The sequence below is a fragment of the Copadichromis virginalis genome, linkage group LG18, assembly GCF_057382275.1.
Source record: "Copadichromis virginalis isolate Kocher_CV1m ecotype Utaka linkage group LG18, C_Virginalis_male_GT1.1, whole genome shotgun sequence".
Lineage (NCBI taxonomy): Eukaryota > Metazoa > Chordata > Actinopteri > Cichliformes > Cichlidae > Copadichromis > Copadichromis virginalis.
In genome coordinates this window covers 23696794-23719869 of record NC_140635.1, presented here as the reverse complement: position 1 = coordinate 23719869, position 23076 = coordinate 23696794, and the positions used below count along the sequence as shown (strand labels likewise).

At 41.2% G+C, this 23076-nt stretch overlaps 2 protein-coding genes across 5 annotated transcripts; both read right to left on the bottom strand.

Annotated features, from left to right (window-relative positions):
* Positions 1-2063: 2063 nt before the first annotated feature.
* LOC146687895 (phosphatidylinositol 4-phosphate 5-kinase type-1 gamma-like) lies at positions 2064-17870 on the bottom strand. 4 transcript variants are annotated; one of them, XM_085438798.1, is made up of 17 exons: positions 16571-17870; positions 12826-12854; positions 12594-12683; positions 12320-12450; positions 12115-12232; positions 10292-10444; positions 9558-9857; positions 9115-9323; positions 8955-9038; positions 8532-8580; positions 8283-8367; positions 8022-8192; positions 7022-7178; positions 6854-6922; positions 6207-6762; positions 3641-3727; positions 2064-3535 (listed from the first exon to the last, which is right to left on the bottom strand). In XM_085438798.1, exons 1-17 carry the CDS (start codon positions 16662-16664, stop codon positions 3533-3535), a joined length of 2385 nt encoding a protein of 794 aa, XP_085294924.1. In that variant the 5' UTR covers positions 16665-17870; the 3' UTR covers positions 2064-3532. The 4 variants fall into 4 exon arrangements, with proteins under 4 accessions (XP_085294924.1, XP_085294925.1, XP_085294926.1 ...); XM_085438799.1 differs by having other exon boundaries at positions 3641-3724; XM_085438800.1 differs by lacking the exon at positions 2064-3535 and adding an exon at positions 5975-6009 and having other exon boundaries at positions 3662-3724.
* A 127-nt stretch (positions 17871-17997) lies between these two features.
* Positions 17998-21660, bottom strand: LOC146687894 (phospholipid hydroperoxide glutathione peroxidase-like). Its single transcript, XM_085438805.1, has 7 exons — positions 21561-21660; positions 20710-20804; positions 20472-20616; positions 20042-20193; positions 19118-19142; positions 18880-18939; positions 17998-18509 (listed from the first exon to the last, which is right to left on the bottom strand). Exons 1-7 carry the CDS (start codon positions 21624-21626, stop codon positions 18477-18479), a joined length of 576 nt encoding a protein of 191 aa, XP_085294931.1. The 5' UTR covers positions 21627-21660; the 3' UTR covers positions 17998-18476.
* Positions 21661-23076: the final 1416 nt, after the last annotated feature.

The following is a 23076-nucleotide window of genomic DNA, read 5'->3' as shown; positions in this document are numbered from 1 at the left end:
CTCTGTAAACCCTAGAGATGGTTGTGTGGGAAAATCCCAGTAGATCAGTGGTTTCTCACTTTACTCAGACTTGGCTCATTAGATATTTGTATTAATGAGGCACTGAACAAGTGCACCTAATGAAGTGACCAGTAAATGTGTATATATACACACACACCCACAAACGCACACACAGAGGCTTTTTTTACTCGCAAGTTTAACTATTACAAAAAAATGCCCAGTCACACCGCAACCTTAATTTAAACCTTATTCTAACTTTAGCTCTAAAACCAGGTCTTAACTCTAAAACGGCTGCATTTGCTTAAAGTGTGAAAAAATTTGAGCCAGCCAAAATGTTCTACCTTTCACAAAACTTCATCGCTCTGGGCACTCAAATCGCTTCTCGCTAAGATAGCTGCAAATGTTTTCATTTTCTAAAATGTATTTTTGTCTTTGGTTTCTGTTAAGAAATGACTACAATCACACACCTAGCTGAGCAGTGCTTGAGAAAGCTGCAACCCACAGCCTGAACAAACAGTTTTTTTTTAACAGGCACAATCACACACACGTTGAGCAAGTGTATCCTTGCAGCTGTCCTCTTTTGAAAAAAGTATCTCGATGATTGCCTGAGTGGACAGTTGTGAAATGTAGCTACAAAAACATGGCTTTAAACATGGAGTTAGTTGCACTTCTGGGTTTGTTAAAGAATATCCTTTTGGCTGAAATTCAGGAAGTAGGCATTAAATAGGATGGAGAGGGGGGGGGAAAGGGTGCGTGTCTGTGTGTGTGTATATGCATGTGCACTGAAAGGTAGAAGGACAAAAAAGTGGAAAATCAAGAGAGGGACAATTTCATTCTTGGACAATTGGGCAGGTGGCTGCTGATCCTTGTCCATCACACATTCCATCAGTGCCCGACATGCCTGACTTGTCACCCTGACTGACATTCACAACTCTGGCCCACACAAGCACGCAGCAATACAAGTGTACCTGCACCAGCAGTCAGCAAATTCACTGCACACTTGATTAGATTTACTCTGCACTTTATTTGTATTTTACTTTTCCTCAAAGCAAATGTGTTCACATGCTTACAAATTAAAGGAAAACTTGAACTCTGAGGCCCTTTTGCTGGCATGATTTAGGTCCACGTTTCCCCTTCGAGGAGAGAGACTGCTGAATCCAGCGATAAGCTTTATCCTGCAGCGAAACATTTCTTTCCAGTGACAGCAGTCTCTTCCGAGATGACGACGCTCCCATTCATGAGGCACGAGGGGTGGCTTGACGAGTGTAAAAATGATGTGAATCATATGCTTCAGCATTCACAGTCACCAGAACAACTTTGGCAGATTTCTGGATCTCTCCACCGCTATCATCGAAACACCAAATGACTGAGTATATTTTGTAAGGGTGCTGTGTCATCTCTCCAGTTGTGTTACAGACATTTAGAGAACCATTATTAAAACACCTTTATGCTGTTTTATCCTTTAATTTGTCCCCCATCTGTGTATAGGCTACACCCAAGTGCGTGCTGTAGTTCAGTATATTTCCTCAGTACTTTTTATTGCTTATAATTAGCATCACTCTGTCTTTCCTCTGTTCTCTGTTCATTATAATAGAAACCACTATGACCAGCATCACTTTATGCAGACTATCAGCTAAAATTTCTGGTGAGCTGTTTTGGTTGAAGCCCTATCTCTTTCGAATGGCGCTGCATTTATAGCAGTAAGTCCTCTGGCGATTTATGAAAATAAATACATAAATACAATCTCCAGAAAAGCAGTCGAGATGTCATATCATTATGTTTGCATGCCTTGAAATGTCAGTGTGATGTGGAGGAGTGGGATGCGTGGCTTTAAATACAAGCCCCCCTTTTATCATCCATTAGAAACACAATAAAATGACCTATAAGCAGATGATATTCTGGTATATGTCTTTATGCAATTTAATTCTACGGTTCAACTAAAAGGGGTGAGAAACACTGTGCGACGTTTCAGGCACTGAGAATTCCTTTTCTGAGACACTCTGGTGCCATCTAGTGGACAACTGGTTTGTGACCGTGATTTAGAAAACAACAACAACAACAAATTATACAATATAATTTAATTATATTTTACACAGTGATCAGCTACAAACACCGTCACCTACAACGAGGCAGGTTAACTTCAAATAATACAGTGATGTGGTGCAGTGCTGCTTATGGACACAGTCAGGGGGACAAACTTGCTTTAGCCAGCATCACAGTGTGTGGAAGAAGGATAGTATGGCGTGCCTTTTCTTGGATGCTTCAGTTCGTACTTTGTTTAATTTGGTAAATCTTGATTAATCTGGGGTGGCTGAAGACTCGGCCGATTCAACTCTTCTGGCGTAGCCAGCAGGCGTGCAGCTGCTTCGGACTTTCATGGCCTTGAACAGCGATAGCAACTTTTTGACAAACAAAAAATATTCGTTTCCCAGTCACATGTTATACGCATGCAAACACATGCACAGACAGAGACATAAGGGCACAGATGCATGTGGTACAGCACACACAGATTATCAACAATTTACAAAAGACCTTTTTTCTCATTTTTTCCCCTCTCTTGACCTCTTTGAATATGGAAAACGAGTAAGTGCTTGGCCGATTTCTTGTTTAAACTGCTATAAAACGCAGTTTCTCACAGTCGCATATGGATTTAAGAGTTTGTGTTCGTTACATATTATCAGAAAATATGAATAAACAACTGTTACGATTATACCTTAGTTAAAATCAGTAAGGCAATGTAAACAAAGCTTTCATCGTGAGATCAGAGTTTGTCGAGTGGACTGAAAGAGAGAGAACACTGCACGCACGACACCCACAACATCAACTGTGTTTGAGTGTGTTTTCGACCAACAGCTGACGACAAGATAATAAAACACATAATTATAATAAAAAGACCTTAGCCACTGGTACACCGATAAAGTGCTAGGAATAAAGTTACACACAGCTTTGACATGCCTCTAGTGAAAAAGACAAATGGACACACAAATAAAGCATGAAGTTGTAAAGTCAGGTAGAGTCAAAAACAAAGAAGTACCACGTACAGTATGTCCATATTGCATAGCCAGAGCTGGAGAGAGTGATATCTGGACTATGTTGCTTCGCCTGCCTCCAGCCGGCAACCTGATTCTGGATAAGAGGCAGAAAATAAGCACGTGAAGGTTTGGTATCTCTGGAAACTTTGGGATCAACTCTAAAATTTATCATGTTGTGTTTGTTGCACAGAGAGCCCCGTTTTTATAACACTGAAAGCATTCACAGTGCCAGCGTGATACCTCCACTTGATATCAGTAAGATTGTCCTGGAGCTGATGCTTTAAAATGTTGCCTATAATACTGTAAGGTTTTTGATTGTTTCTTCAGCTCAGCTAAATACTTCCAAAAAAGTTCACTCCTTTGGTTTTTATTGGCAAAGCAAGCTCTCACATGCAGCTTGGCCAATCAGCGTGAACTCTTCGTAGCGTCCTGGTGGTTTCATCATTAAAGTCTCACAGATGACCTCTGGCTGCACCCACCGATGCTGCCTCCTCTGTGAGTTACTGGAGAACGAGAAGATTAACATTAGAGAGGCTGGCAAAGCAAATGCGTCCACTCGTGTCTGTTCTGTGATTTAACTTTGACTCATGAATGAACCGTGCACCTACTGGTTCACTCTCCCCATCTGAGCCCCGTCTGGACTCTGAGCTGCAGTGCAGAGGAGAGTACGCCCAGCTCCGATCCTCCTGAGTCTGCTGTTACCAAACACAGCCGGCAGAGGGAAGCGCAAGAAGAAAGAAGAGCAGAGGACTTAACACTGATTTGGGAAACAGAGCTCTGCAGAGACAATCCCTATTCCCGGAACAGTTTAAAGCTGCAATGTGCAGTTTTGCATGTTGTGGCTTCTGAAGGTGATGCATGTATAAATATTAAAATCAGAATCTGAAATAAAAGCCTCATCATCAGATCAAGCCATAGCCACTCTGTCCAAATCATGCAGATCAGCTTTAAGGGCGACTTCTCCAACTTCTCTATCATTTCAAAAGGGAAACTAGGTCTGTGTGAACTAGATGTTACTTCCCCTCTTTGTTGCTTGTAAATTATTTCACTGCTGCTTTTTAAAGTCACAAATAATTAATGTAATATGGAAACTTAAAACGTTAGCGCCATGGTCATTTACTGCCTCAGAAAGGATGATTACATTCAAAGAGGTTCAAAGAAGCTTGAACATCACTAAAAGCACAAAGCAAGTACAAGTTACAGTCAATTAAATGTAGCACAAAAAGTAAGGACATTTGTCTTTGGTTGATTATTTCTTTGTTGTAACAAAGAACTGCTTCTTGCCAAGGATTTCCTGGTGGAAATCCTGTTTCTGCTGCCACACTTGTAAGGAAAATGCATTTGTGGGTCAAGGCCATGAAAAACTTGCCAAATCTTCTCTGCTAATGCCAAACAGCTTATTCTGCTGTTGACTCTTGTTTCGAGCCTGTGGTACCCCAGGTGCTGACAATCAATTGGCTGATTTGTGCCTGATTAGCAGCACCTGTGAGCATGGACCCTGTTGCAATGGTCAGTTGGCGTCTTCCCCCAGCGTGCCACATTTTACTGGTCTGGATGAGCTACTTGATTGTATGTTCCACAAAACTAAGCTGCATTATTATTTGGAGTGAACCCAAGTGCGATCTCTAAATTGAAGGATACAGCCGATATCTGCACAGTTCCCACTGTCCCAAGAAAATTAATAAAATCCTTTAAGACCCATCTCACCTTGGTCATTTATGGATCTGAAACATCTCGCTTCAGGAAGATGTTTCAGATCCACACTGACAAAAACAGACTAAGGAACAGCTTTGATCCCTCAGCCATCACCACGCTGAATGCTGCCAGATTTTAGACAATCAGATCCAATACCACTTTGATGTACAATGTTTACATTAATACAACACAATATCATGTTTACATATTAACAACTGCAGTTAACATTGGTATTTACATCAACACCAATTTTTTTTAATTTGTATTTTTATTTTATTCTTCATCTAGAGACCTCACTTTCATTGTCCAATGTTTCATTGTTACCACGGCAATATAGATTCTCACCCTGTCAGCACTTAGGAACCGTAGGCATGCCTTTGCCCTATAAATGTGGGACATTTTAAGGGGAAAAACTGGCTTTCCAATGGAATAAGATTTACTGCCAAAAAGCATTGTTACAACAATCAAATCATCAACCAAACACACATTTATCCTTACCTATTGTACTACGTTCATTTAGAGGTCCAGAAACCTACACGTTCCAACTAATCTTTACTGCCAACAAGCTACATGACATGCAGTTTTATATGCAGCGCCCTTTCTTGTGACATCCGCATGAAATAAATCATAGGAAACAGACTTTATTTTACCTTCAAAGATCATTAAGTAGCTATGTGTGCAACAGGCCCAATGGAACAGTTACTACCAGTGTAGTCTAGTATGTACAAACATCACCTGGACTAATGCACAGCTAACTACTTTGATGGTGACTTACATTGTAACTTGAACTAGAGTTTAGCTTACGACGGCCAAGAACTGGAGAGTACACCCAATATCTGCCATCTGCATACTGATGGATGGACACACACACACACACACACGGACACACACATGAAAATGAAGTGATCTGAGCATAAAATTATATGGAAAAATAATATGCATGAGAATATAGAAGGAGTTATAAGAGAAACATAAAGCAGAAAATGTGGAATAAATGGAAGAATGCAGCAAAGACAAACAAAATCCCACAAAGGATAGAGCTGTGGAGAGCTGTGAGTGAAGCTGAGAGGAGGAATGACTGCAGATCAGCAGCTATGAATCATGCTGTGCAGAAAAGGCAACAATCAAAAAGCATGGACGGTGGCTCCTGGCAGCCTCATGCTTCAGTTGAAATAAAGCATTTTGAAAAGCAGGAGCATTTCCTATAGTGCGTGCAAACAGATAGAGCCCCCTCTCCCCCCCCTCACCATCACAACTCTACCACGCTGTCCTGACTGGGCCACTGCAAAAGACCCAGCAGATCAAAGACAAACATCAGATAAAATCATCTTTACTCCCTGAAAATGGATTTTCTCATAAATCAGCTGTATGATCATTGTGGTTTGTTTTACCTACTTTAAACTGGTTAGTATCTAGTGTGGAATATTTTCTGCAAAACAAGAACCAGAAGAATTGGAGTGCGAAAACAGGGGAACTTACAAAGTATATGTCGGAAACCTGCACCTCTCCATCCAGTGAGTCGTGGCTGCTGGAGACAGACAGCTGATTGCGCGACGTACGTGGTGACTGCTGACACACCTGGGGGCTTTGAGGGACAGAGGAGGGGGGCGTCGATGGCAGGTGGTGAGAGGAGTTGTGGGAGTAGGAGTGAGAGGATGCCGGACAGATGGGGGTGAATGCTGATGCAGGAGGAAGGGTGGAGCTGTTTGGACCTGTGGATCGTGCAGCAGAATGACAGACTGGAGAAGAAAGGCTTAAAGACTGAGCAGAAGCAGGAGATGTGAGTGGCTTGGTGGACGGACGGATTGATGAAGTAAGTGTGGAGGATGAATACCCGCTGCACTGAGAGGTGGTGGAGGAGGAGGACACAAAGGAAGGAGGAAGGCTGGGTGATGAATACTGAGAGCAGGGGTTAACAGAAGGAGGAGTGGATGACATAGATGATGCAGTGACAGGAAGCAGAGGATCAGCTGCTGGATGGCTGGATGTGGGGATTTCTGTCATCTGTGTGAGCTCCGTGCTCTTTGGGATTTTACTGCATTAACCAAGACATAGAACAACGTTAGAATACCACATATGAATAAATGGAAACCATCCTGGGATTTTCGCACTGCATATGCATCTACCTGAGCTCCACCTCCACTGTTATGGTGTCCTGGCGTTCACCGTGAACCTCAACTATCTCTTTTTGTGACCTGAAAGCAGACAGAAGCACAGAGCAAGCATGACTGTGGAAGAACAATATCATAAGAGCAGATTAGATATAACATTTTATATTCATCAGATATTCTCACCTGGAAATGTTTGGTGAAAGCATTTGCCTCCTGTAGCGAGGGTGCTCAGGTGTATCGAATGGGGTGGTGGGTAGGGAGTTGTTTGATGACAGAGTGGTAGCGATAGATGCTGTGGTGGCATCTTCAAATGAAGGAGGGGTGCAGGGCGGTTCCTTCCCTGAGGGGCATAGTTAAGTAAGAGATCATGAGCTGTGTGCGCAAGAGAGATGAAAAAATGAACAGGACATAAATTCTTTAAGAAACAGAGCACACTAACATTAAAGGTGCATCTCAGGAGGCTGTACCACAGAACAAAGATCTATCTGAGTGTACGACACTGCACTGCACTCTTCTCTGAACCTCTGATATCTGAACTCTGCCATATGCTTGCAGTGGTCCTTAAACTCAGTTACCTGTGCAAAATTCAAATTTAATTGTCTTCTTACATTCTTGCTCTTACAGGTCTTAGAAAGTTTACAAATGCTCCCTTTTTTACTGAAGTAATATCCATCTGGTATTGTTGTGCACACCTCATATTATTCCCTTCCTGTGTCATCTAGTATTGATTTGTTACTTTTACTTATACTTTGTTTCTGATGCTGCTATGCTGCTGCTTCATCACTGCACGTTAATAATAAACAATGTTTGATTTATTTTACTTAAAGGGAAAAGGAGCACTCAGCTGCAGAAAATAGAGGACGTCAGTGTCAAGGTTAGAAATCGTGTTGCTGTATTAGCTTTTAACTTGGTGTAAAAACAACAACAACAAAGGAGACGTAAGCTTTCTTAAGGAACTTCCTAACACACAAATCACAACAGTAGTTCCGTCAAGGTGCTTTAGACTGTAAGGTAAAGGTAAAGCCCCTAATGAGCAAGCGGTTTAGCGACAATGGGAAGGAAAAACTCCCTTCTACCAGAAAGAAAGAAAACCCTCAAAGGAAACCTTTGTGCACCCTGTGGGAAATATTTCTCTGTTCTTATCAAGTCATTTTTTTCCATTAAAGCTTAGAAAAGGTCATACCATTGTCCTCCAGCATGGGGAAACTGCGAGCTCCTCTTAGGTTCTCCAAGTTGTCCAAGTTTTCTGGCCTGTCATCAGTCAGTGAAGGACGCTGCCCCGTCGAGCTGGCTCCTGCACTGGACTTGGACATTAGAACCCCTCGTCCTCTCTTGGATGGAGACGATCGCAGTGCTGTAAATTCAGCAGACGGATTACTTGGACTCGTTCCCTTTATTAGGACCAGAGGAAACACTACAAACTGCGACCTGTGCACGAACTCACAGCAACTCTTCTTGAACACAACTGTGCTACAGAACTTGTAGAACCTCTCAGCATAGAAGCTCGGTCTGTGAACCGACACAGTGTCCTGTGGGAGAATACAGGTCCCAATAAAGAAAGAGTGAAGATAAAATATATAAACATTTTCTATCCTTAATATATGCCGTAAAACAAAAAACAAGATATGGTTTAGACTGGTCTGTTGGGCTTGGATTCAAACTATTACATAACAGTTACATAAAAGATACTCACTCCATCATGGATGAGGGACTTCCAGGAATGTTCCAGTTTCTTGATCAGCCTGCCAGATGGAAAAATTCAATTATTTATTAGGTGCCGCACATACCTAGCAGTTTACTGCTAAATCAGTGGCTAATATTGCCGACATAAAGCAATCTTCCCAAATAAAAAGAAAAATAGAAATCAACCTTTATGTAGATCCTCATTCCTTCCACCTGCATATTATTATTAAATGATTTTGCAGCTATTTAAAATATGACATGCTTGATGACATAAGTAGTTCCCAGTAAAAAACTAAGGGTTTGAGTATTAACAGTGCATTTTTTCTTAATAATCTTCCCAGAACGGTGCTACTTCTGCACCCAACTAAGCCTTAGTTGTTGCGTTTTCTTCAGTGGCACACTGTCTCACAAGTAGCACACACTGATCACCTACCTGTAGGACTGCAGAATGTCAATGATTCCAATGAACAGCAGGAGGCGCTCCCCTTTAGCACCCATAGCTGGAATGCCACCCATACTAAAGAGAGCAGAAAAGTTACCGTGTGCATATTTGAGGTGAGGATGAGGAGAGGCTTTTTGAAGTGCTGTCTTACGTGTCATCCTGCTCCAGAGTGTCCCTGCATGTGGAGCCTCCCTGTATTGACTCCATGGCACTGGAATACAAGGATCTCTGCCCTGCGGGCCTCTTTTCATCCCCTCCTTTGATGGGTGAGCCCTGAGACTGACGCTCTCTCTCTGCTTGGGTCTTGTTGTGGACCCCAAGCAGCAAACTGTAGTCCATAATCTTAAAACTCTCCAGAACCTGATGTAAAACACATAAAATGCAATAAATATTTGTGAAATCTTTGAGGAAAACTATGAATATTTGAGTATGGAATTAATGTTAGAGCCTTTTAAGCTTTTTTTTTTCTGCTTTCCTCAAATTCTTTCATGAACTACCAGGAAGATGTGTGGTTGGCTTGGCTGCTAGATGCACAGTGTTAATCTACTTTTACAAAGACCAGTTTATCCAGCTCCTTTCTATTTGCCCTCTTACCAGGCAGTCTCTTTGCAGCGTTTTGACCAGAGCGCCGTATGTGTCCTGGTCCAGTGTGAGGCCTTCAGGAATATCACTCAGAAAGTCCAGGTCTTTAAAAGTGGGTTTGGACTTCTCTCTTTCCTTCTTGGATGCTCGCCGCTTGTATGTTGAGCCCTTTAAGTCGAACTTGAGGTGCATGCGCACGGAGCGTGGTAGAATATTGTTCATCACAACCACTCTGATGTTCTTTCCTCCACACTGGACACAGTAGAGGCCAAAAAACTTTGGCAGTAAAGTCCGGGGGTTCTGGTTCAAGTTCTGGAGAGGGATTTATAGAGGGAGGGAGAGAGGCGCAGGGAAGAAAATGTGGCACATTAGTGGTTCATTTTGGTTGCAATCTGTGGCTTCCACCCCATTTCAGTACCATGCACATGCGAAACAGCGTGACTCAACACCAGGCCTCAGCTCATGCTTGTGTTTCTCCACCGTGTCCGTGCTTCACCAATTAAGGAGTACCCAGCCTAACTCCGTGCTCTCACCTATCACAACACCACCACCTGCTGACATCACCGCTAACCTGGGCCAACCGCGGAGGTTTGGATTAAGAGGATAAAGGTGACTCGAAGTTTCTGTGGCATGTGCAGTTCAAACCCAAAGCAAGATTTCATTCTCCAACTCCTAACATATTATCACACTTATGGAAATCATTCATTTTACTTTCCCAAAATGATTCTAATGGATGAGATACTTACCATGTAGTATCCAGGGAGCAATTTCTGCAGAAACTCAGCCTCTTTGTGCAGCACAGTTTTGATGATAAACTCATCATCACGGGTCACGTAGAAAATTGAGCCACTAGCTCCTGGATTTGACAGCTCAATCAGTGGCTCATTACACAGAGAATACTAGACAGAAGCACAGATAAAACACAGAGTACAATTTAACCTCAATTCAAACAGTCTGACTTTACGATCTCTGGAAACATGTTTTTAACATGCAAATGCTACAAAAGCAAACTAATTCATTAATTTCATATTATGCTTGTGTCACCTGTTTTGACAGAATAATTAGATAGTCAGAAGTTCGTACAATATTCATTATGTCTTTTTTGGGTGGCTGCATAGCTTTGCTCATGTTTGAGCCACTAGAGCTTTCCACCATCCAACCAAAGGACTAATGCATCTACCCACTCACTCGACATTACTCATCAGCACAAAAAAGAAACTATGTGTGTATAGACTGTTGAGATTACTACAAATTAATGCTGTATTAGTCACTCAAATGAACTTACTATCTTTACTGTTGCATTCATTTATCTTATGAAAGTGTACAGAAAGCAGGGATGATGTTTTACCAAAGCTCGTTAAGCTTTAGCCTAATGGAGGCATTCCAGTAGCATCAGCAAACTTCTCACTATATCTGACATCTGAGGTATTTGAGGTAATTCTCTGGTTGGAGGCTGGAGAAATGAGCTGAGAGGTAAGCGCGTACCCTTTGATTGTAGCTAATTTGCCTCACATAGGAAGGCAATTTTCTATGGCTTAGCTGACAAAATGCAATTATCTCATTACTCCACCCCTCCACCGGCAGCACAAACACATGCAGACACAAAAACAAACCGCTCTAACCGTCTGCTGCCACTACTTGGAATTTTAAAAGGAAGGCTTTAGTCAGCTAATCTCCCTCTGGCACAGGTAGAGTGTGAGCTTAAATGTGCTGCTGAGAACACGCTATGTCACCTCATGTGCACATGCACAGTGTGTGAATGGTCGTGCAACTGAGAACTGGGACCTTGATCTTGACCTTGACCTTGGGCATGATTTGAGTGGAAACTCATTAGGTTATCATTGTGTGCAAGTTTCACTGAAATCTGACCAATGCTTTAGGGAGAAGGGTAATTCTTGTAAAAATGTAAAGGTGCTCACAGCACAGCAACTATTACTTTAACCTTGAGCACAACACGGGTGAAGATCATTATGTGTAAGTTTTAATATACTCTGACTAATACTCCAGGATGAGGACTGATATTTAAATTGTGGATGGACACATGATGGGCGCCTTGCCGTGTCACATGATCATCTGAGTTAAAAATATTGCGTCATGTCTAATAACTAGTGGAAATGATATTGACATACTGCTTTTCCCACAATGTTCCTACTATGCAAATACAATTCAAGCTAAATATTGACAAATAGGAGGTCTTGGGCAGGATTATATAGTTTGAGAGAGAACAGTTAAATTACAGCGAAATACTCGGAATCAAGTCACACATTTCAGTCAGGATGACTTTGGAGGTGGGTTACAAAGTGGCTTGCAGAGACAGTGACAATTGTAGGAAGGCTAATGCAACTTAAATAATGTGCTTTATATGAGATTTTCCACTAGGATGTGTAGAAGGATATTAGCTGATGAATTGAGACTGATGGCTAAGCTATGCTATGCTATCTTTAGTTTATGAAAATCTTCACTGCTCATCCCATGTGTAAAGGAATAACAGTTTAGTTACACTGTAATTTAGATGATACTTAAATACACTGAGTGCATTGTGAGTCATCAGAGAAAATAAGTATCTCACCAGGTAATCATCCGGTCGGATCCCAAAAAGCTCTCTGAAGTAGCGGAAGGCCACAGGGGCATAGGTTTTAAACCTGAAGTCTGGGAAGTGGTGGGCTGGTGTGAGGTTACTGCCTTCGCTGTATGGAGTAAAGTGCGACAACAGAAAGAGGATAAGAAGCAATATCTCATGGAAATTGTATGCACATTTACTGATATGAATGTACCTGGGGAAGAAGATGCTTTCAACCACGTAGAAGTCCTGCATGAGCACATCTCTCTCGGGCTTGGAGCTGAGGTTGCCAACAGTATATCCGATACCCAACTGGATGGCACCTTTCAAAGCAGAGGAGGTTGTCTGGAGGCGGACAACAAAGAAAAGAGCAACAGACCAAGGTGTGGGTGGCAAACAGTTGAAATCGTGATGCCACGAAAACCTACAAACAGTATTAAGAGGCAAACAGGCAAAAAAAAAGAAAAAAAGAACAATAAAAGAAAAACCTTCTTGTAAGTCGTCTCTCCAGAGGCATCGACCCTCCTGTGGCCAATCTTCTTCTCATGCCCTTGGCTTGATCCGAATGGGGACGGCATCTGTCACAGATAATGTGTATTATTCCCATGAAAGTTACAATGAAATGAACTATTCAAGCAACAAATAGATGAGAGAACAGATCGAGCAGATGCAAGACACAGAGACAGGTGAGGGGTGTAGAATGTGAAGCAACAATGGCACCTCTGTTATTTGAGCCTTCCTGCTTGAATCTGTGGACAGAAAGAAGGAGAAAAATGTTTAGCTGTAAACTCTTCACACTTCACTCACTCAGTGCCCACATCTGTACATTACTCAGCATGAGTGAGTGTGCAGATGTAGCTTTAATATCAAGCTAAATAATTAGCCCCAAATTAGACTGAAAGCACACGTCAAATATCCCAAAGTGAAAGAAACAACCAGACTCATTCTGTGGATGCTCAGGATCCTAGTTCAGAGTAGCAACATAGATTATGAGCACTACATGATAGTATGCAACATCAGCTCAAACTTTCTTAATTTTGTAGGTTTTAACTCGAAAAACTTTATCTGCAGAGCTTGAAAAAGCCAGTATAGCAGCATTGTCATTAGCATTCTGTTCCACATTCCTTGGCTCAGGGTCATTTCATTTTAGTTCATTTAAAAATGGAAATGTTCAAACGCTACTTCTGCAGCATTTATTAATCTTGCCAAGTAAATTGGTGTTTAAACTCACCACAGAAGAGTTTAGTCTCTACAAGTTAAAAATTGTTTGATAATCCAGAAAGAAAAACAAGATACTGGATGCAGTGAAACTGACATCCAACAGTCAGGCTGCTGCAGCGTACCGTCTGTGTTTTCTATTCCTGGATCAGTGAGATTTGTAGAGAGAAGGTAAAAACTCTATTGGATTGACTTCCTTCTTAATCTGAGTGCTGCCATTGGCCGAGGTGTCCAGATCACATCACCGACCAATCACATGCAAGGATTAGGAAAAAATCTTTCCAAGCGGCAGGAAGGACGCAATTAGGCTGTGTTTGTATGTATTTAATAGGATGAGAGAGCAGGAAGCAACTTCATGGTAACTTTCATGTTGTATGAGAGTCAAGGTTAACAAAACATTGCTGAGATAATGCATGAGAAAGCCATGTTAAAGTACACAGCAGACACTGTAGCAGATGTTGCTGTCAGTTAATCATAACAGAGCAGTTTGCTGATCACATAATTTGCAAGTATGATCTCAACTGTCATAAACTTAAACTAACATGCAGAATATTTGATTTAACAAAAGTATGGGTAGCACACAGTCCTCCAAGGCCATTAATACAAGTGTATTCTCCTCTTACCGACTCTTTGCTTCAAAATAGCAGCTGTTCACTATCTCAGTGGGGCGTTTGCTGAGTAGCTCTAAAGACAATGCACAGCTGAGGCTCCCAGGAGTGTCATTAGTTTTGCATGTGTTTGCTCATGAGTACAATGTTCCTAGGTTACAGTTACAGGATGCTAACAGTTAATGGAGTTCATCTTTTAATGGCAATTGTTAGGACCAGAGCTAGAGAAAGATTTTTAAAACTGACACCAATATTTGACAGTTTAGAAATCCAATATATCAGCAATTATTTTCTTCTTTCCAACACATGAAACATAAATAGATCTCTCCAACATTTATTATGTGCAGTTACTTATGAGTTCTTGTTAAGATGATATGACAACACAGTGTAAAAATAATCTTGTTAGTGTATTACTTGTTTATGCTCAGCTCAGGTACCAACAGGAAAGTGCAAAGTGCCCTCTGGTGGACAAACTATGCAACATAACCACTCATAACACAGATGAGCGGTGTTTCTTCCCTCTCTTCTTTGCCTTTGTAACCATAGTTACTCCGCTAGCATTTATTTTTGGTCACATGCCATTTGTGTAACTTTTGCTGTTGATTTATAATGCACATCAGGTTTTATAATACAATTTTATGGTTTTTCATTATTAAGTTTATTAATTACTATTTATCTCAACATACCTATTGCAAAGTAATTTTGGTTCCTACCTTGCAGTGTTTGTGGTGGGATTGTTTTTAAAGTGCAAGATTTTGTGTGTCAGGGAGACAACAGAGAAAAAATTGGAGTACACACTGTTCTGTTGGTATTTACTATAGAAGATATTTTTAAGAGAAACTAAAGCCTGCCATAAACCCACAGCAACAGCCAAAGAGATTGGAGGACACTACCACGACCGTGACACTTTTAAAATGTGTATTTTTCTGATATAATAAATACCAGGATCAATATATTGAAGAATAGCTCATATCGGCTGGTCCATCGCCCCACAAATATATTGGTCAGGCACTAAGTTCAAAGCCTAAAAGGTGAACTGTGTAGTGTCAGTGAAAATGTGAGGGGATCACCAAAGGTGTTCATCCTCCGGAAACAATTATTGGTCATTACAATCAATCCAATATGTGTTAGACAAACTGACTGATTACAACTTGACATCACCATAGGTAAAATCGAAAATGCTCAATCACTATTTTGCACACACACACACAAAAACCAGTATTTGAACACATGATGCGCACGATTGCACAAACAAAAATAAGTGGATGATGAAGAATTAAATGATTTCTTTGAGGGGTTAAGTGGACTGTTTTGAGTGGCAATGGGGCAAAAAGTTCTGCCTTTTGTCAGGATGTATCCACCTGTAGACTGCAGATTAGTACTGCAACAAAGCCTCTCAGGCAAAACAATGAGAAGGAGTATCCTGGGGTGGACGTGCACACAAAGAGTCTCTGTGGGATTAGGGTCAGGCTAGAATAACGTGTCACTGAGCTGCAAGCAATAAACAGGACAAACCCCACTGGGTCATCTGAGATTAGTATGTGGGTGACAGGCCACCTGTAAGATGAATTTACTTTGAATGTGTAATAAAAGAGTTTAAAGGACATGTGCAGTAACTGAGAGCTCACTGAGGTATTCTTGTTATGACATATTTTGTGTCAGTGTTGAGAGAAATATGCCTTAAGGGCTGTGCGTTTGATGGCAAAGAGGATTATAGCTTTTCCTTATCAGCTGGGGGGAAGAAATGGTGGCCTGTTGCTGTGACATTAATGTGAAACTAGACATGGGGGTAGATTTTGAAGCTCTTTGCATTCAGATATATTTTGTGAACCGCTTACGCCTGAGCATGCACAGAAAGGAAATTTGCTGCAAAATTAAATAACAAAATTAAAATGCCATGGCATGCTCTGTGGTATGTGAAGCAGTGGTGTCCACAGCAATGCCTGAAAATGATATGCATTTAAGAGATTACTGTGTGATTTATGTTTTAATTCCACAAGAGATTACATGAGCCACTCTCCAGATATAGCTCGGAAGAGGACCAGACAGATGGCAAGAATTATGAGGACGGAGAGAAGCGGAGGAGAATAAAATGACACCTGACAGAGACCGAGAGAGCACACAACGTTTACCAATGGATGCTCAACAGCTCACGGTGTGTTTGTCAGCCTGTTAATGATGATGCACATACAAATGACTGCTGTCGTGTGTTTGCCATGCAAGTAAACACTTCCACGTACTCATTTGGGAAAATTAACTTTCATCTCAGCTCAGCTTTATTTGGTCTTGTGGGAATGTGTGGACACATCCCTAATGTGCACCTTGTGCTGGTGCCAGCCTGCGGTGAGTCAGTGGCATTTAAAAAAACACAGTGACTTCAATCTTGAGTTATTCAACCCACCAATCTATTGTTTAGTCCCACACTTTAGTGGGATTACCCTGGGCTACTACTCTGTGGATCTGTTTTGGTGTGATTTTCTCGTCTGTGCCTAGCTGTGTCCACGCACTGTTTGCAGGGTAGGATGCAGCCCAGCTATGCCCAACTTCCCGGGTTAGATCAGCTTTCATAGGCGGCGGCTATTAATAAAACCGCCACCAAAAATGATGGCCGTTTGACAATTTCACTAAAACATACGAACCAGGGTCCCCGAATTCAAGCTGCATAGATGGGCCAGCGGCCGCTGCCTCGCTCGGGCTGCCGTCATCCCCGGTTCCCGCAGTCCCCGCTTCCATCTCCCGGACGGTTCCTGATCACGATGCGCAGCCGCGTCCTTCCTCAGCGGGAACCAGATGTTGCTGGATGCAGAACCCCGGTCCGATGTTTATTGCTATAAATGCCCACCACATAACTCCACGGATGCAGGTTTTATCGCTGTGGAAGTGTAGCGGCGCGGACATGCTCAGTGCCAGCGGTGCCGATCATCTCTGCCGCTGTTCTGCGTCATCGTCATTATCACGCACCGGGTAGGGCGCGTGCCACTACAGCGTGAGCCCGCAGCTCTCAGCAAAGTAACAGCAGGCCGGGATACACTGGAGGGCAACGATAGGCCTGTACGTGTGAGTAAGAAGGTGCTGCTTCAAACTTAGAAAAGTAAGAAGCTTCTGTAAATATAAGGACGTTGAAACAATGGCGCAGAAAGCTGCATTTGGTCACAAGGGAAAAAACAACAACACACGAACTATAAAGAGTTGGATGTATTGGTGCATATTAAAGGGCTGGTATGATGCAAGGATGCCAGTGGTTACACTGTTATGCAATAAAGAGGATGTATGTTGTGTTAAGACACCAGTGGCCAACAAAATATCCACAATAACACAACCTATTTATTCATTCATTATCGCTTCTAAGAAAATTTTTTTTTTTTTTTTAGGTATAAATGAGACAAAGTTCCCCAAAATAAACAATTCGTTTTCACAAGTATTTTAGAGACATGCAAGTTGGGGGGTGGATTGACTTTATTCTCAAAATGAATACTAGTTTTTTTTTCTTAATGTGGCCCTAACACTCTGTTATACTGTTTATCTGCTGTAGAGCACTTTTAAGGTCTGCCACTTCTTTTGGCTTCCACTTGACCAGTTTCCACAAATTTCTTACACTGAACACCATGCCGGTAAACCTGTTTTTTAATTTTTAGGAATGACCTCACTGGTGAAAAACAAAAAACTATTTCATGTATTTCAAGCTCTGGGATTTTGCATAGATTCAACCAAAAAAAAAAACAAAACAAAACTGGATCTTTGTTTAGTTTTCTGTTATGTGTAGACAACACAGGTTGATGAATCATACTTAAATAATTCATAGATCAGTGTGAAGTTGCTTAACAAACAAGCATTCCTCTAAAAATGGTCAAGGACTGGACTGAAAATGACAGAACAAAACAAAAACCCAAAACAAACAAACAAAAACAAGGCCTTGAGAACTATATGGAAAAATGTGTTATAAGAATGCTGTGTGGTTCAAAGCTTTTACATACTCTATCAGAAATAAACAGACACTTCTAGCAATTTAGAATTACCATCATTTACTTCTGTTGTGCAGGTGCATAAGCAACACATCAACACAATATTCACAACTACATTTATTTTCTAATTTCATTATATAAGCCATGATTTTCAGGTTCAACATTTGGCCCTTTGTCGTTTTAAGTGCAAACAATAATATCAGTAGCTATGCAGAAATCTATTAAATTTATTGCCTTCAGTGTTTTCACATAAAACTGACAAAGACACATAAACAAACTTGTCAAAGTAACATTCAGAACAGAGGGTATTTGTATTGGACTAAAAAAAAGTAATGGCTGTTTGAAGTATGCTGTGAAGTGGCTCTACTTTGGTTAACCAGTGGATGTTCTCTCTTATGGTCATACGAGGTTTAGTGTGAGTGGGCTCTGGAGATAAGTTGCACGCAAGGGATTATCAGGCCGTGCCCCACCCAGTGCTGGGTTTACAGGCAGGCCGTCACTGGTTCAGGCACACAGACACAACCCTGAAGTCCATAAGAGAGGTCAAAGGTGAAATAAACACATGGGAGATGAGACTGTATTATTACAGGTACGTGGGCAGGTCTTTCTCCACCACCTGCACAGAGAAACAAATGCAAATGTTACTACGGCAGAGTTGAAGAATAACAGCAAATACTACATATAACACACAGATAAGTGTACTGGGCAGACCAGATGGTTACAGAGCTGGGATGCTGAGTGATGAGACGCACTGTGCAAAAGTCACAAACAACCTACTGTCTCAAAATCTGAAGAGTTTCAGTCGTCCTCTGACATTAACATCAGCATAGAAACTGCACAGGGCCTCTTTGCCCATATATTAACAGAAATTACTAGAATATGCACACAGAGGTTGAAAGCGTCTTATACCCCACATCATTCAAAAGGTGCTGTATTCTAGAGAATGCACAAGTATATACTGGAGAAAAAGTGTGGTTGCGGCTTACACTGGGATCATCGGTTGGGCCATATCTCTTCACTACTTGTCCTTCTCTATTTATAAGAAACTGGTGAGAAATAAGAGAGCAATGAAAAGCATTAATTTTCAAATGCAGTTGTAGTTAAAAACAACAACCCCCCCCCCCCCCCAAAAAAAAACACAAAAAAAACCCAAAAAAAAAAAAACCAGCATTAAGTACTGAAGAGCATTGCAGTTCTGAGTTCTGACTGTATTAGCTTAGTTACCTTTGTGAAGTTCCATTTGATGTTGCTGTTGGAAAAAAAATAAAGTACAAATGAAAACCATACTGCAAACATTAAAAGTCTGTTGTTTATTTAAACTGGAATTCTGTGGGTTTACACTGATGTGCAGATTTTGCTGTTTTTTGGCTACACCACCTTTTATCCTACTCCCAGTTAAAACATACAAAAAAAAAAAAATCAATAATTATGCAAATCCCTGTATATGACAATTAGATTCCTACCCGCAGATGTGAGTAATGAGGATATTCTGCATATAACAAACAATACTTGACATTTCGCATAGCAACACGATCCACGATCCTTATTTTGCCCCTGATACTTTATGCATTTTACTGTATGATTTCTTTGCCTGCTGTTATGTGAATTGTGTTCTTTATTGGAAGGAAAACGTACAAAACTCAGTCAAAAGAAAACAAACAAACAAAAACAAAACAAAACAGGGTTTTGACGTCCCTTGTTGAGTTCATCTACAACGCAGCAAAGTGTAGACAGTGCAAGAAATGAAATCATGTAAACGTCTTTCTACAAACTCAGCAGAAAACGACAAGAAGCAGGGAGGATGAAGGCAGTGGGATTAAGAGCAACTCCCATTTCAGGGTAAAATGACGTCATGCCTGCCTGCTGTTTCAACACCGCGTGGAACATTATAATAGTTACAAAATACTTTAAACTCAGTCTGTTCCATGGCTACAATTTTAAGCTACCACACTTGAAACTGTGTAGAAACACAGAATTTGTATTTATCCATGACCAGAATTTCAGTCACAGACTTCACTTATGAGATTACAGGTGACACAGGAAGGTTTTGTTGCAGGAGGACATGAATGATACGACATTAACATTGTCACTGTACACTATTAAAAGACAGACATATTGCCAAGAAAACAGAAACATAGAATAACTTACTTTCCCAGGGTTCCCTTGCCTTTGGGCTGAGCCTTCATCCACTTCCACAGAGGGTGAGCGTTGTCTCCATTCACCTCAATCTTACTGAAGAGATCAAACTCAGCATTGTAACCTTTGGCAAACTCTTTAATTTCTGCTTCTGTCCCTGGTTCCTGAATGCCACAAAAACAACAAACAACTACTAAATTAAGCTAGAAAATGTTAGCATGCACAGATATAAATATAACAAATTGGAAAATAGATCCGAAGTATGCAACAGTCTAGCACGCATGTTTGGTACAGAGTGCAAATCAATTAGTACGGTCTCCTCTCTGCCAGCCCACTTTATTCACACAGAACAGTGAAATTAACTCATGTTGCATTTATGGCCACATAAATAATTTGTTTGAGAAAGCACAAAATAAAGGCAGCTGGAGTTTATCCACCTTACCTGTCCTCCAAACTGGTTGCATGGGAATCCCAGGATGCGTAAACCTTTCTCAGCATAGGAGGCGTGCATTCCCGCTAGCTGAGTGTAGTTTACCCTGGTCTTCCCTCATTTAGAGGCTACGTTTACGATTATGCACACATACCCTCTGGCGAAATAGAGCACAAAGTGAGGTTAAAATGCTAATTTCAAGCATTAACTACTGGTGCCAAGTGGTTGATTGTGTTAATATTACTTTTACCTGTATTTCTCCAGAGACACCTCATCCCCGTCTATGTCCTTGGCAGAAAACTCATAGATGGACTTGGCACTGTGCCAGTCTCCCACCTGAGCACACTGCACAGAGGTGAAGAAAGGAAAGCGTGCATGAGTGAGGCTGTGTGGTTAAGTAACAGCGGAGGATGGGTTTATTATAGGGCCTAAGAGAAACCAAGTTAGTCAGTGTTCTCAATGATAGGTGCCCTTTGGCCCATCTGTGTCACCATTCACGTCTCCGCCCATCAGTTTCTACACATAACAAGTTTAATCTGTAAAGGCAACATTTCGTACCTTTACACAAGCCTGCCACTAATAAGCAGAGGAGGGGGTGAGGGGTGGGAAGCTGATTAAAACAAATGTCTCCAGTCAGCCTTCGTTTTAATTCCCAATAGCAGCTTTAATCGGTCTAAATGAGGAAATAAAGCGATTACACAAAAACACGGGCTCTCTCTGACGTTAGCTTACATCACCTAGCTCTCTTATCACCGGGAATGACTAGCAATTTTAGAGGTGTTTTTAATCTTCATACAGACAACCCAAGCATTGTAGCATCACAAAATACATCTATTATAAGCTCGAACAGAGTCCGCTGTGTGCAGCGACTGAGGCTGAACTGTTAAATAGCGCCCCTGGCCTGGTCCGCTATAAACGGGTTTAAGCTAGCGTTAGCAGCTGAAGCAACACAAACATCGGATCCATTTATCTGTTGCACTGCGGTCTAAAAATAGCCACACTTAATGTTTTACAGCGGATATAAGAAGACATATTCGCGTTTTTTAGACTCCTGGCAATATAAAGCAGGGGACAGGTTTTATCTGTGCTATGTCCACTTACCATACTTCTCACTACTCCTCTGCTCCCTACCACACTCAAGACTGCGGACGATCTCCACAGCCACATGTTGGGCACACTGATCACGTTACCTTTTCGGCCCTCCGGCTCCGCCCACAAAGAGCCTAGCAAAGGGGTTGGTGTTCCATGGGATCAACTGTGATTTTGTAAGCACAGAATATTCTGCGTAAAATCATCCAAAAACAGAGCCCTAACAAGCGACTGCAGCAGCTTCCTTCTCGATGCGTCTTTGAGTGCATTGCACCCCATTGCATCCCATTACAGCGTTATGGCTTGTAAAGTAGACTTTTTTTTTTAAATTAATCAAAGTTAATTAAGTCTTACAGGGCAACATTACTCAAATGGACCTGATATTTAGAACAACATCCATAATATTCCTCACCCTTTTTCTTCCTCTTCTTTTTTTCGTCCTTTTGTAAATTAAATCAAAAGTTTCAGTTTTACATTTCTGTATTAATGTAGGGTCTTTACCTTACTATATAAAGTGTGTAGAGTCGACTGCTGTTGTATTTTGGCGCTATATAAATAAAATAAAATTGAACATTTTCATCTTAAGATTGTCATTTTAGTATTCCCTTGAACAAATTAATTGAAATTGCATCATCCCCAGTTTTCCTCGACTGGAGTTTGTTTCTAAAAGAAATACTGGCAACTGCCAATGCTCCCCCTCAGCCTTTTTGTAGACACATCTATGGTATTAATTTGTCAGCATGGGTGAACTCTTTCTTGAGTTACCACATTCATTTTCAGAGTTTCAGAGGAATTGACCTCTGACCTTGACTTTGACATTTTGAATATAGTATCCATTTGATACTATTTCAGAAAATATGATCTCTATCTTGACCATGAGGTCACACTCACTAAGATTCAAACTCTGCACTGATGGCATCAACATTGCCTTATTCTTGAGTTCTCATGTTCACAAAGATAGATGATGATACGCCATCGTCATCAACCAAAAAAGTGAGTGTGTGATTATGTGTATATGTGGCCTATTTACTCTTACAGTAAGAGCCATTAGTGACCACCTGAAGCTCGACATTCTCAATCAGTTTCTGCGAGCGAGAGCCTTAGATTCAAGTTGTAACAAACACCCACAAAGAGAATGTGCTAAAAAACTGATTCAGAGCTCAAAACAAGGACAGACTTTGTTCCTTCCTACAGTAGCGTTAAAGGCTGAGATTTGTGCTTACTCACTCACTGGGTAACAACTTGCAGTAGGACAACTCAGGGAATACCTCATTTAAGTTTGTGTCTAAATATGCTTGTGAAATCAGAAAGAGACAGATGCCTTGGATGCACAGCCTTGTCACAGCAACAGAGACACACTGATTGTCCATTAGAAAAACTATAATAATGCAGGCTCACCTCATCCAGAGATTACATATATATTTTATTAATTGCTGTCATGTTGTCTTTTTTCACTACTGCCATATGACAAGGAGATGGGAGAAGTCAAGTTTAAGTCATGACATTGGCATTTATATATATATATATA

Bases quoted from the DNA above. Each gene is read 5' to 3' on its own strand.
- LOC146687895 (XM_085438798.1), bottom strand. From the start codon at position 16,664: ATGGAAGCGGGGACTGCGGGAACCGGGGATGACGGCAGCCCGAGCGAG. The intron at 12,233-12,319 runs GTACATTCATAT...TACTCCATACAG, and splicing joins GAAAGCATCTTCTTCCCCAG to CGAAGGCAGTAACCTCACAC. The intron at 6,923-7,021 runs GTGAGAATATCT...GTCTGCTTTCAG, and splicing joins CTTTCACCAAACATTTCCAG to GTCACAAAAAGAGATAGTTG.